At 45.4% G+C, this 15,234-nt stretch overlaps 1 protein-coding gene across 3 annotated transcripts in view; it reads left to right on the plus strand.

Annotated features, from left to right (window-relative positions):
* B3GAT1 (beta-1,3-glucuronyltransferase 1) overlaps nucleotides 1-15,234 on the plus strand; it is a 404,607-nt gene that overhangs the window by 238,577 nt on the left and 150,796 nt on the right. The window contains exons 2-3 of one of the 3 annotated variants that reach the window (XM_069614106.1): nucleotides 6,113-6,260; nucleotides 6,377-6,523. In XM_069614106.1, coding sequence (XP_069470207.1) covers nucleotides 6,412-6,523 — 112 coding nt within the window. In that variant the 5' untranslated portion in view covers nucleotides 6,113-6,260; nucleotides 6,377-6,411. Of the gene's footprint in view, nucleotides 1-6,109; nucleotides 6,261-6,376; nucleotides 6,524-15,234 lie in introns of those variants that run through there. The other 2 variants (XM_069614105.1, XM_069614107.1) reach the window with 2 other exon arrangements.

Genomic DNA, 15,234 nt, shown 5'->3' on the forward strand with positions numbered 1-15,234 from the left:
CAGGATGGAACCCAGTTTCCTCATCCCTCCTACTAGGGAGTCTGGGGAATACCCCCCTTCCCCTGAATACACAGAGGTTTTTAGAATGCCCTTCCTAGGCTGAGTGTCTGGCTTTTCTCCTTCAGCAAAGCAGGCAAGGTGGTCTCTTTGTTGTCGCATCTTCATCCAACCTTAACTCCCTGACTTTCTCATCATAAGAGTTTTCATGGTCTGAAGTACTTGCCATATTATTCCTTACTTCCCAGGACACACAGGTCTGGCCACTTTCCCTTCTGTGCGGTAGAGATGAATACTCATCAATATCAGACAGGGACTGGCTTTCTGGATCAGTTGGGCTAGGCCTGGATAAGTCTAACTGCCTTATGTCACCCAGTTCTTGATAGGTGGCATGCATGAGGTCAATTCCCATTTGTGCACGAGAGATTGTAAATGACTGGCATGGGGCCCCTGCTGGGATGGGTGCCTCGCCTTTATCAGTGGGCCTTGTCCCATATCCTGATTGGTCAGGGTGCCTCAGGGCCTGCTCATAAGTTTCTATTTCCTTGGTGAGGCTCTCACACCTGTGTCTCTATTTATTTATGTATTTGCTGTTGGTAGTCAGAGAGCTGGCTTTTTAATTCTGACCCTAAGGCCTGATTAATCCTTTGTTTGCTGAACCTCCTGCTGAAGTGATTCATTTCACCTCTGTGAGCCTTGTATGCTGCGTGCATATTCAAGGCGCTTTTCCTTTAGGAGTCTAATCTCTTCCTCATACCTACAATTCGCTGTGCCTGATAGTTCAGCTTCTATTCGTCTCACACGACTTTCAAGATCATTCTTTTCTTCTGTAATTCTGGTCAGATCCATTTCCAACTGATTTATCCTCTGTAATAGGACGCAGTTATACTGATTCAAGAGGTCTTTTTCCTGAATCAGTTGCGTCCTCTGTTGTTTCAGAGTACTTATACCTTGGTGCATTTCCTCAAACTCCTTTTGTGACTCAATTTCTATAATGATAAACTGACGATTGTCCCTATCTAAGGTCTTGATGTGTTGCTTGAGGGCCACAATGTCATCTAACAACCCTCTATTATGACAAATTTGGTCATTCAATTGTCCTTGAAGACGGCCTACAATATCTTGCAGCGCAGTGAGCTGCATTTCTCCCTCTGTCCTACCGTGTTTTCAGCTCATTCTTGAGTTGTTGAACAAGATCCTAGGCCCGTGACAGGTCTCCAGTCTGATTACTCCTACTAGCCTCACTATTTTGCCAACACTCTTCCACTAACAGCAAATGAAAATATAACTTAGCAGTTATCTGAGCTATTTGTTAATCACAAGCAGTTGTGCTCATATAAAATGCCTCAAGTGCCTGGTGTAACTTTCCACCTTCAAGCCAAATATCATTGTTTACTGAAGTGACCTCGCCCACAATTCTGGTTTGCCAGTTTCTTGGATTGCCCTCACCCCATTCTCCTTTAAGAAATAATTTAGCTAGGAGATGCTCCCTGGATTCACCAATTTGTACAGTAGTGTGGGCGTAAGGCCCTTTGGGTACCGTGCATGCAATGGATGGGGATGCAGAATAACTCTGACACCAAATAATCGAATCAACTCAGGAAGATGGCAAAGGTGCTGTTTTATTAACAATTATCCAAAACAGGGAGTTACAACGGACATCAACAGACGTTTGCTCGAGCTCTCAGTACATTTCACATAAAACCACATTTATATACTAAAAAATGTGTTGTATGTGATGTCATACTAGGTGGTAAATGAGAAAAACCTACAAGGGATTGTGATAGGCCCAAGGGGAACATCTAAGTACACTTTCTATAAGGGGTGGGATTGTGATTGAATATCTACTGTCAGGTGGACAACTCATGCCTACCTCTAAAACATGTCATCTTCAACACTATTAGGTACACGGTATATCATTGGCTCTTTAACTATAAGGCCCTTCGTTATATGGCCCTCTACAATTGGTTGGCAAGCTCGTGCCATGTCTGGAACATTCGGTTCATTTAGCAGCATGTAAGCTCAAACCAAGGTGCCAGGAGGTGGACTTGACATTACTTCCCCACCCAATTAGCCCATCATCTCTCATCACCCATGCCTTCTGCCATGAAGATTATCTTTGAACTTGGCCTTGCAGAGTATTCTTGTCTCTGGGAATATAAGGGAGTGCGAGCATGCACTATCGTTGTTCTAGCACTCCAAGCTCAACTCTATTTCCATCCTTGGCTCACATGACATGAGACCACGATTGGTCCTTTTTGCAACGTCTGTGGGGGCTCGAATGGGAATGGGGAATGGTTCCCGGAATGGGGACTTAACGGGTCCTGCAAGGTTGGAATGACCCGGTAAGTCCCTATTTCGGGAACCCGGACCCGCAATGCGGTAAGGGGGTAGCCATGGTGCTAATAGCGCCATGGCTACCGCCTACCACGTAATGAGGCCCAATGTCTTTTTTGTACCTTAATAAAATGTTCTTTATGCAAGGGAAATATCACCTTGTTCCTGTTTGATTTCCTCACACAAATCAATTCTTACACAATCTTAATTTTACACCTATACACCTCTCTGGAACTCGGAGGTCAAGTCCTTGCAGCACTTTAACAAAAGAAAGATGACTTTCCCTCCACCTAAATGCAATTGCATCAAAATGAACAGTCTGCCCTAATTCACTTTGTCATGAGCCGGAAATAGCTAGCTAAATCCCGGTCTTGTGCCCCCAATTTGTAAGAGTTTATTGAGAGGCCACCCTCAACACAGTGAGTTCCTTCCCTCCCCACTCAAGGCCTCACGCAACAAACTGTTTAACAGATCTTTTATTCAGCCTTATCTCCAATTTATCCAATACCCATGGGTTCCCTCCCTCTGAGCAACAAATGAGCCAAGAACCAGGCCAATATACATGAAATATGTTTAGGTTTATTTAGATTAGATGTTACGAAACTCACACTGAAATATCAAACACCACTTTATCCGTGGCACAACACAAACTTCTCTCAACATAAATAAATCACAAAAGTGAGTTGAAAAGAACACAAATCACAATTCTTGACTTTCTACAAATTTCACTTCAAGAAATAATTAGCGCTGGTCAGTAAACACATTTATAGATGTAGTGCTATGCAGTTTCGATTTTGCTGCACACTTAAAAGGATAGCAGTTTATTTTTTTACAAATGTGTGCACATGCATATGACAATTATTATTTCACCCACGTTTGCTTTAATATAAACACAGGGTGATTTAGTGGTTTGTTTTTCAGACCCCCCCCCCCTTATGATGGTCTGGGTTGGGGAAGTCTACACAGTTTTGCCCCTCCACCCACTATAAAGGGAAATGATTTATGGCAAGCAGACAGCCTCACCTTTTGATTTCCCAGGGCTCAGTTTTGCTTACACAGAAAGCCTCTGTTTAAAGTCAGGAAAGCCCACTGCATGTCAGGACACTCTGGAAAGATAATTCAAGGGTCTAGTCACTCCACTCTCAAGGAAGGCATGCTGCTCCCCACCATAGGTTCCAGTCAGCTTTTTTAGGGCTTTGTAGAAATAAACAGCTCCACACAGATGCACTCTCAGCAATCTCCTCTGGTGTTTCCTTGCAGTTGTCGGATGGTGAGTTTCATCAGCTCTCTTTGATGGTTAATTTCAACAGCTCTGTCCCTTCCTCCTCGTGGATTCCCCCTTATATAGCAACAATGACAACATCAAGTTTACAATCTTGGGAGAGTACCCTGCAAGAGTTCTTGCAACTAGGATTAGACAGTTACCCTTCTCTCTCCTCCCAAATCCAGCCTCCCTGTAAGGATTGATTTAGGGGTTTGGAGCAGACATATGGAAATTCCCATTTGCAATCCCCATTTGTTCTTATGTCAAATTTTGCCAAAAATACAGTTATGTGGCAAAACTTCATAATTTTTCTCACAACTACCATAGATTCAGCTAATCATGGGAAATGTAATAAGATGACAGCCAGGTCCGGACCATTTGGCACAGCTGTGTGGCATTTTCTGCTGTTTTTACAGAATAAACAATTATTACAAAAATGCAATTTATTCCCCATATTCCTAATTTTACTCTACACCCGTTCACCAACTCTCACATTTAGAACATTTTCAGATCAGCCAGAAACCCATTTTAGATGGCCATTACAGTTCCCTGAGTCACAGGTGGATGCATTTTATATCACCCTGGAAATTAGAAATTACAGAAAAAATGACACATAAATTAAAAGAAATCCAATTTATGGTTGCTGGGAAAAAAGGCCTAAGTTATAATAATTCTTTTAAATTAATTGTAAATGTGTATTTTCATCAAATGGGAGATCTGCTTCATCCAGCCATTTGTCCCTCTCTGACAGTCTGTGAGGTTTTTTTATGAGTCTTTTTGAAGTTTACTGTTTGCTCGTTGAAGTTGGAGTTTCAGCCTCCCTTAATGCTATTCCCCATGTTTACGCCCCCTGCTTACATTCTGGTTATTCATCAGCCAGGCAAAAGTTTCTTGCAGAGACAGCAAGTCTAAAGGACACTTGGTTTCCACACCTTTCAGAGGCCACATTTTATTGCAGTTGTAAACTGCTGGGGGGATGGAAAAACCAGCCTTCCAGTGGGGGAGTTCTTTGTGATATGTGTCCCGCGGCCAGCAAAAGGGTCTGCATCTGGCCTACAGAAACCATTTCATGGAATCAGTGGGCTTTTCTTTCATATGTTTGCTGGTATTCTTCATGCGAAACATAATATACATTACTTTTTATCAACACACATCATCTTTTTCCCTGACGTTAGCAGGGATACATTTTTCACATTTAAACTGCAAATACACATGCAAAGCTATTTTTGTGTCAGTGTTTAAAGATCCTGTTTTTCATGTGAAAGGGACCTTCAGTTTGGGGCCTTTTAATGTGCCCCACAGGCGAGGGTGCAGTTGCCTTCTAGTCATTGGAATAAAGGGTCCCTTTTAATCCTTAGTATGAAGGGTAGGGTTTTTCTCTAGTTCTTGGTGCGAAAGAGACAGGTCCCTTCTAGCTCTCAATGTAAGGGAAGTTTCCATACAATTCATCTGTATAAGGCAAGAGTTCACTTCTATTTACCAGTATAACAAGTGTGAAGGGCTGTGGGGGGTCTCCTCTAGTTCTTGGTATTAGGGTGTTGGCCCCTTTGTAGTCCTCAGAATAAATAGGAGGACTCCCCTCTAGTACACAGTGTAAGAGGAGAGAAGCTTCTCCTCTTGTTCTCGTTTGAGGGTAATGGTTCCTTTTTATTCATCAGTATACAGGGGTCTTCTCTAGTTCTTGGCAGGACGGTGATGTTTCCCTTCTGGTGCTCACTCTAAGGGGGCTTCACTTCTATTGCTCAGTATAAGGGGAAGGGTTGCATGCTAGTCATCTGTATAGGGAGTCTCCCCTTGTACTTTGTATGAGGGTGACAGTTGTCTTCTACTTTTCAGTAAAAAGAGGTGGGGTCCCTTTTTGTCTTCAGTATAAAGGGAGGGGTCCTCTTAGTGCTCAGCATAAGGGAGGTGGTTCTCCTTTATTTATCAGTGTGAGGGTGGCTGATCACCTCCTGTCCTCAGCGTGATTTTGAGGGTTCCATTCAACACCCTGTTTTAAGGCTTTCTCCAGAGAGCAACCCTGGGAAGGAGTTGGACCTGCGGGAATTCTGGGTGGGTGAGAAGCCAAGACAGGAACAGTTTAGGAATGAAAGTTAAAACTAGGGAGCGGAAGAAAGGGGCAGGAGGAGACACAGCAAAGTTGAGGAGGAAGAGGTTGCTGTTGGACGTTGGAAGTAGATGGGGCTGGTTAGGGTTATCACGAATGTAGGTTTCTCAAGTCTGAGATCACGATGTTAAGTCACAATCTCACCCATGCTGGTGCAGTGACCAGTGAAAGTGTGTTTCCCAATGTTCTTAACGTTATGAGAGGTCCCCCTTCTGGTCACCATCATGTTAGGCAGTGATGTCCTTCACCCCACTGTGTAAAGTGTCCCTTGGGCCTTGCACCCCTCTATGATATGAAATGTCTCTGTTCCAGTCCTCAGTATAAGAGAGACCTTCCATTCTTCTCTGAAATGTAAAAGGCTCTTTTGTAGCTGCCAGTGTTCTCAATTTGTTTTGCTTTTATTGCAGATGCCGCGACCTGATGACACCATGAAGCTCTTTCCCAGGAGCCGGCCCAGCCTGTGACCTTCTGGAACATCCCTCTACCTCCCGGTCAACATTGTGCAGTGGGGGTACTCCCAAACCTGCTTCTACAATGGGTGGGTTGTAGCCACTGGTAAGATGTCTGTGTGTGTCCTGTTGTGCTGCTCGCTCTCTCGCCTGGTACTTTTCTGCTGACTGATCTCTCTTCTCCGTGTGCTTTGCTGTTCTATGTTGGGGTTTGCTGGTCAGGTAATGAGGAGCGCTGGGTCCAGTCTGCCCTGGAGATGCCGAAGAGAAGAGACATCCTCGCTATCGTGCTGATCGTACTGCCCTGGACACTGCTCATCACTGTGTGGCACCAGAGCACTATTGGCCCACTCCTCGCAATGCACAAGGGTGAGAAACTGATCAGCCCTTATGGATCCACCCATTCCACCATCAACCCAGCACCAAATGGCAATTCATGTGACCGCCCCCATTCTCCATTGTAGCTAGCAACCTCATCCTAAGCCACCAGTGTTAGGAGAAACCAGAAGTCCATATGGATCTCCTCCATTCCACCGTCACTGCACCACCAAATGGCCATCCATTCATCCACTGCCATTCTCCATTGTAGTTCGCAACCTCATCCTAAACCACCAGTGTTGGGAGAAACCAGAAGTCCATATGGATCTCCCCCATTGCACCATCACTGCACCGCCTAATGTCCATCCATTCATCCACCGCCGTTTCTCCATTGTAATCGGCAACCTAATCCACAATCACCAGTGTTCGGAGAATCCAGAAGTCCTTATGGATCACCTCCATTTCACCATCACTGCACCACCAAATGCCCATCCATAATCAGAGCTGTCATTAACCTTCACACGCATTGCACCATTAATGAATGCCCGCCTGACAAAAACCCTGGAACACACACAAAAAATCCAACCATCCAGTCTATGCATAATTATTAAATTATATGATAACTCCTCCAACAGACGAACATTGATATATAGACCATTATTCTAAAAGACATTTCAAACTCCACCTACTGCACCTGGGAGAAACCAGAGCCCACTGGGACCCTCCACTATCGCCAAATGACCTTCTCACACCACAACCATCAGTCTCTAACACAACCACATTCTAAACCCTTAGCAACATCACCTAATGTGAATGGAAACCGGCCATCCAACAGGAGTCTGCCTCTATTTCCTCTTCCGATAAATGTTAGTCTTGTAAAACAGAAGCTTACAATCATCTACAAACCAAAGCTTAGAGTCCAGTTGGGTTTCCAGAATGATCAACTAATAGGTACATAATCCATTTCATATTCGCTGTGGACATCTTGACCACCAGTTTGGATGATCTTTTTTCAAGAGATTGATGAGGGCATCCCACATATTGTAACGACTAGTCTACAGCATCACTCTGCGCTCTTCACGTCGTCAGCATACATTCACAAACTTGTAGCGAATTCAAGCAGTCTATGTGAATACAATCGCCACATCTCCAAATGACCACCGTTTGTGGTCACCATTGTAAACATTCTCCCATTTGTCAACCTCCCTCAAGCTAAACGGAGGCTAAGCTTCACTCAGCCAACAATAATCTATCTTTCGCGACTACGACCAAGTGGTAAAGTACGTACTCAGAACTACTTGCTCCCTTCCCTATCACGCCAGTCTCACAGCAGTCAGCGTTCTGTCACTACAATGGAAACAAGATGTCCATACAACTAGCAACGGTTCCTGCCTAGCCGAACTAACCACGCCGACAAATGACAGGTCAGTGCTACAAGCCGTATTTCTGATCCGAATCATCCCTCCATCCACAGACCATCAATGAGGTTGGGATGTGGTCAAGGCAGGCTAGTCTATCATCCTAGACAATCAATATTCTGCCAATTGTAAGTCCATGCCACATCACCACCCCCAAGGCTCCGTTCAACAACAGCCAGAGAAAACTACCAGCAACTTATCGTTTTTCACCTATTTATTTTCACCTCAAAGTAATTAATCCATTTTGTTTTCCCCAATTTTTAGAAGACTACATAATTTTTTGACTCAACTACTGGATGTTGAGGGGGGAGCCTGTTTTGGTACTTCTATCAAAACCAATGTTTTTTTCTTTAATTTAAACACTTTCTATTCCTATGGACTATTTATTTTCAGTCATGGGGGTAACATTTTATTGAAAACATGGAAACGATTGGATTTAGATTAATTAAATTCTGTGAATTAAAGGATGACACACAGCAGCAATCTCCAGTGCATTCTGTGCGCTTCCTCGCGTGACATGTAAAGTCAGGGTGCTACTAATCTCTGGCCCCTCATAACTATTCCAATAATTGACCACGCCATGAAACCGCCTTTTGAGCCATCACAGCGGCCTATCATGAAGCTTAGGCCGCCCCAGGTAGATCATCCATCTTGAACCTCATTGCTGGACCAAACGACAAACCTACACAACACCACACTCTGTTGGGCACCACGACTACCATCAATGGAGCACAGGATTAACAGCTCAGACACGAGATACCCCACATTCACAATCCCAAAAAGTTACTAATCCACACCACAATCACCAGCACCGTACCACCTACTGTTATGCCAAGCGACAAGGGACATGAACAGAATTAGCCCAGACTTCTGGGCAGTCAAGTATTGCTCGCATTAACCAGGAACTCATTACCCACCTGCCATTTCACCCCACAAAAACATTATCCTCGCCACCAAACTATCAAACCATGGTACGCGAGGGCATCCGTCAACCACTCCATCAGTCTGTCTTATCGGTTTGTACCGCCTCCTTGTGTCATTATAACATCAGCCTTCCTGCAGGTGTCTATCTCTTTTGAACTGGAATCATCCAATGCCCTTGAGTCACTCAAAGGACGAGCCTGTCCAATGGAAGCATCAGATTCATCCCACTTAAGCAGGGCATCTTTTTAGTGCAGCTTATGGTTCTTCACCAGTCTTACTAATGTGAACGTATTCGCCGAGTGTCCACGTTTCCCAATTTTGGTGGCTGTTCTGGGAGGTCACACCTATGCGGAGGCCTTGTTTTCAGATAATTAGAGGGTGTCCATGCCTTAGCAGACAAGGGTGTACATGCCCTAGCTGGCAAGGGTGTCCATGCCTTAGCAGACAAGGGTGTCCATGCCCTAGCTGGCAAGGGTGTCCATGCCCTAGCTGGCAAGGGTGTCCATGCCTTAGTAGACAAGGGTATCCATGCCTTAGTAGACAAGGGTCTCCATGCCTTAATAGACAAGGGTGTTCATGCCTTAGAAGACAAGGGTCTCCATGCCTTAGTAGACAAGGGTCTCCATGCCTTAGTAGACAAGGGTGTCCATGCCTTAGTAGGCAAGGGTGTCCATGCCTTAGCAGACAAGGGTGTCCATGCCCTAGCTGGCAAGGGTGTCCATGCCTTAGTAGACAAGAGTGTCCATGCCTTAGTAGACAAGGGTGTCCATGCCTTAATAGACAAGGGTGTTCATGCCTTAGTAGACAAGGGTCTCCATGCCTTAGTAGACAAGGGTCTCCATGCCTTAGTAGACAAGGGTGTCCATGCCTTAGTAGGCAAGGGTGTCCATGCCTTAGCAGACAAGGGTGTCCATGCCCTAGCTGGCAAGGGTGTCCATGCCTTAGTAGACAAGAGTGTCCATGCCTTAGTAGACAAGGGTGTCCATGCCTTAGTAGACAAGGGTCTCCATGCCTTAGTAGACAAGGGTGTCCATGCCTTAGTAGACAAGGGTCTCCATGCCTTAGTAGACAAGGGTGTCCATGCCTTAGTAGACAAGGGTCTCCATGCCTTAGTAGACAAGGGTCTCCATGCCTTAATAGACAAGGGTGTTCATGCCTTAGTAGACAAGGGTCTCCATGCCCTAGCTGGCAAGGGTGTCCATGCCTTAGCAGACAGGGGTGTCCATGCCCTAGCTGGCAAGGGTGTGCATGCCTTAGCAGACAAGGGTGTCCATGCCCTAGCTGGCAAGGGTGTCCATGCCTTAGCAGACAAGAGTGTCCATGCCTTAGCAGACAAGGGTCTCCATGCCTTAATAGACAAGGGTGTTCATGCCTTAGTAGACAAGGGTCTCCATGCCTTAGTAGACAAGGGTCTCCATGCCTTAGTAGACAAGGGTGTCCATGCCTTAGCAGGCAAGGGTGTCCATGCCTTAGCAGACAAGGGTGTCCATGCCCTAGCTGGCAAGGGTGTCCATGCCTTAGTAGACAAGAGTGTCCATGCCTTAGTAGACAAGGGTGTCCATGCCTTAGTAGACAAGGGTGTCCATGCCTTAGTAGACAAGGGTGTCCATGCCTTAGTAGACAAGGGTCTCCATGCCTTAGTAGACAAGGGTGTCCATGCTTTAGTAGACAAGGGTCTCCATGCCTTAGTAGACAAGGGTCTCCATGCCTTAATAGACAAGGGTGTTCATGCCTTAGTAGACAAGGGTCTCCATGCCTTAGTAGACAAGGGTCTCCATGCCTTAGTAGACAAGGGTCTCCATGCCTTAGTAGACAAGGGTCTCCATGCCTTAGTAGACAAGGGTCTCCATGCCTTAGTAGACAAGGGTCTCCATGCCTTAGTAGACAAGGGTCTCCATGCCTTAATAGACAAGGGTGTCCATGCCTTAGCAGACAAGGGTCTCCATGCCTTAGTAGACAAAGGTCTCCATGCCTTAGCAGACAAGGGTGTCCATGCCTTAGTAGACAAGGGTGTCCATGCCTTAGTAGACAAGGGTGTCCATGCCTTAGTAGACAAGGGTCTCCATGCCTTAGTAGACAAGGGTGTGCATGCCTTAGTAGACAAGGGTCTCCATGCCTTAGTAGACAAGGGTATCCATGCCTTATTAGACAAGGGTCTCCATGCCTTAGTAGACACAGGTCTCTATGCCTTAGTAGACAAGGGTGTCCATGCCTTAGTAGACAAGGGTCTCCATGCCTTAGTAGACAAAGGGCTGACGGACTACTCAGCTATAGAGGAGTTAGGGTGTAGTTTGAACTGATGTTGGCTTCGGGCCACGGGCTGTGAGGCTGTACACTGGCAGTGTCGCTGTAGTCTGTTCCCCATTGATGCGATAACAGCCACCCAACGCCGTCCAGGCAGCGGGGCCACGATGGAGAGGGTCTTTCTCGGTCCTTTATTTAATCGTCTACCCGCTCTCTATGAGAAGTAGTTTCATCGCCCAGACCTTTGCTTGTGTAGCCTTATTGTACCTTCTTTCTCCCCTAATCTCCCGTGCTCATCGCTTCCATGTTTTCCTGCATGTTGGTTTGCTGTCTTCGTATCACTCTCAAAAGGACGCATTTCAGTGCTTCAGAAAGCCGTGCCTCAAAAGGACTCAAGGGCTTTGTTGTGTGAAAACGAGTTCTTTAGCATTAGTGGAAGTACCACGTGTAGTAACATTGTTACTTTTAGCGATACTACCACTAAGGTTACCAGCGTTGCTATTAGTAGTCATACATCATGAGGATATTTCTAATTACAGCACTACTAGCAGTACTGTTACTCCCACGGTTATTGCTGATAATAGTAGTGTTACTGTACTTAGGAGTTGTGCAATTACTGAAAGTAGTTGAAGTAATAAAAGTGGTTTTACTAATAATAATATGAATAGTGATACCACGAGTAGGAGTAGCGCTACAATATATTACCCTGGTATCACTGCACTACCACTAACAGCTATGCTACTATGTGTGATGCCACTAGTGATACTAGGGCAAGTACTTACTATCAGTAGTACTAACTCTACTAGCTACTGCGTAAGGTTCTACTATTGTTACTACTGTAGTTCCTAGTACTGATCCCTTTCAGTAGCCGCCCTTTTGAAGTACTGAAGTGAGTTCTTCTGAGAGCTACATTTGACTGTGCTTCTCCATGACTGTGACTTAACTGGGATCAGAAAGACGTATTCTAGGGATGGAGTAAACGAGGCGCACAGGAGGGATCGTGAGCACGTGAGTACGTGAGTACCTTGCCCTCATTATGAGGCCTGAACTGCTCTTGGAGTCAACAGATCAAGTCCACCCTCACAACGTTCCTGTACAGCGAATCTATTCAGAAATACATATACCTACAGTTCAGTCTGCGTGTAGCGTGTTAGCCAAGGTGATATAAAAAGCTTTCACCCAAAAGAAAACAACCAGCTTCTATCTTAATCAGGTTAACAACGTCATTCATTTATGGGGTGTCTTGATCTTAGTATCGCTTCTGCAGGCAGCGACGGGATAAAACATTTGAAAATTATTAGAAATTAACAAGTCCCTTCTGAAATGCCTTATCTGTGGCTGTCTGTGAACCTGAGTTGTAGTTTCTTCAGAGAAGCCAGTATCAGATTTTCAATCCCTCAGACATTCAGTTTTCAAGGATTGAAAGGCACCCTGAACTACGTAGGGGTGAGCAAGAAACCCTGTTAGATAGAATGTTCGCTGGGCCAATAAATAGGCATTTCCAACCATAGAGCTTCATCCATCATAGATGACAGTTACATGTGATTTAATCGGATCCAATATAACGAATCCAATTACAACGAAAACCAAAATAACGGATTCCAAAATAACAAATTTCTTTTTTGTTGTTTTTGGGGGGGTTCCCCACCAAAGCCCCCTTTTATTTGTTCCTAATACATTTCCCCACCTCCAAAACCACTATTCCCACTCCCAACCCCTTTTTTAGTTTTTTTTCCAAATTCGTTATTTTGGAATTAGTTATTTTGGATTCGTTGTAACTGGATTACTTATTTTGGGATTCAATATAATCACTGCATAGCACGACAAACACACTAAAGAGTCGTATAACCTGGCACCTCCATACAGGAGGGCTTTAAAGTCTTTGAAAAGCAGCTGGATTATTACAATGAAACTAGTAGACAAAGTAGGAGCAGTTGTCATACTGCAATGACTATGTGCAGGAGACACACAGGCAACTTTCTGACACAGGATATTACAAAAAGCTGCAGGAAGACCCCATGAAACCACATGAAAGGGATCTAGACAACAATATAAAGACATGACCGAATGACATCAAGAACCACTTTTAGGGCCTGGTACCAGATAGCCCAGTACCTGGTGCCTTTCTACGTGCTCCTCATGATACACAAAGAACACCAACCCGGAGGCCCAATCACCTCTGGGTCAGGCACACTGACCACGAACCTCTCTGGCGGTCATTAACTTTTTTAAAGCCACTTGCAAGAGAGACCCCCAGCTACATCCAGGTCACCACTGATCTACACAACAAACTGGATGCTGCCTGCCCGGTCTGTGCTGCACGTATGATAGCATCCTGACTTACGCTGCTGGAGAAAAGGACCTTCTAATCTTCCACAGAAGATGTAATGAATTCTACACAACCATGAACCTTAAACTCTCCTGAATAAGTACATTTCCTCAACACCACCATAACAATAAAAGATGACCAGCTACATTGTACTGTATGCTAACTTATAAAGCGTGACAAAGACCCGAAGGCATTAAGGCGCTGAAGCAGTAAACTGCCAGAGAGGAAGACGTAAGGAGCTGACTCAAAACAAACATGTTTCCAACTGCCTACGGAAGGCAGATAGTGCCTGAGTACTCATAATATGCAACAAGAGTGCATTCCATAGCCTAGGGTGCCAGCACTGAAAAGGGTCTGCCACCCATCCGGGTACGCTGAAAGCAGGGAACGGTCAGCAGGAGCTGGTCAGCCGAGCGAAGGTTTCTCTTTGATTGATAGAGAGTCAGCCTTGACTGAAGAAAGGAGGCCCCTGTAGCATGGATGGTCCGATGAACAATGCATAACATTTTGAGCTCAACCTAAGACTTGACCGGGTGCCAATGAAAGCGTCGCAGGAGGTCTCGAGAGTAAGCATGTCTAGGGGCACTCAAGGCCAACCTGGCTGCCGCATTTTATAGAATTTGAAGTCGCTGAAGTAAAGCCGCCGGTTGAACCAAGTAGATGCTATTGCAGTACTCAATGGCACCAATAATGGCGGCAGTGACAATTTTGCTCCGAGGAAGGAATGGAAGCACCTTCCTCAATATCTTGAGTTTAGCAAAACCGCTGTGACATACTGCAGAGATCTGTGCCTCTCTGGACCCGGACGGCATAATCGTAACGCCCAGGCTTTTCACTACACTGGCTGGTTGAGGACAAGGCCCAAGGCAGGAGGTCCAGTAATCAGAGGTCCAACCAGTGGTTGACTTTCCGATAACAAGTATTTCTGATTTAGCTTTAGCTAATTGTCAGACATCCATTGGCACACCACAGAGAGACAATCTTTCAAAAGGGCTGGAGGACTGTCAGTCGGGGCATCTAGACGAAAGAAAATGTGTGTGTCGTCCGCGTACATAGACAAAATAAACACCAAAACTGGCAATAAATCGGCCCAGGGCAGCCATATATAGATTAAAAAGCAGAGGGGAAAGTGCCGATCCCTGGGGGACTCCACAATCAAGCACCATGCAATAAGGAGGGAGAGACACCACCTGGGTGTGCCCCAATAAGAAAGAGAAAATCTATTTCAGAGGCATTCCTGAGACACCGGCATCCAGGAGACACTGCAGCAGTCTCAAGTGGTCAACAGTGTCGAAGGCCGCGGAGAGATCGAGTAAGATGGGGGCAATCGTCTCTCACAGTATATCACAAACCAACTCACTGGGGCAGCTATTTGAAGCGTGACAGATTCCAGCCAGTGCACTCAAAGATATGGTTGGATTTTATTTTATTGATGTATTTATTTACATTTGTAAAGCACGTAAACCCTGAGGCACCCGGGCGCAATCATAAGTTGCAAACGACCCACATGGGTATCTAAGTGCATTTCCTCCAGGGTGAGGACATCACAAAGCATGGTACAATACTCAGCCACGCATTAAGATAACAGTCGGATATTCTCAGACACAAGGGACCGGGATAAGAACATACATGCTTTGAGAGCAGACTTCATAAACCGTCGATGCCACCACAGAACTGTGGACAGCCAGATCCACAGGGCAACAGACATGCCTTAGAGCAGCTTCCTGGAATACTGAGCAAAAGAGGCCCAAATGCAGGTGCCACTGGTAGCCGCATACATTCCAGAGCTGGGCGCCCTCTGCAGGGCTGCTCAGGAACTGCAACCGATTCTGCAAGAAGATGAACAT

Source organism: Ambystoma mexicanum, chromosome 9 (assembly GCF_040938575.1).
Source record: "Ambystoma mexicanum isolate Mex_15411 chromosome 9, UKY_AmexF1_1, whole genome shotgun sequence".
NCBI lineage: Eukaryota > Metazoa > Chordata > Amphibia > Caudata > Ambystomatidae > Ambystoma > Ambystoma mexicanum.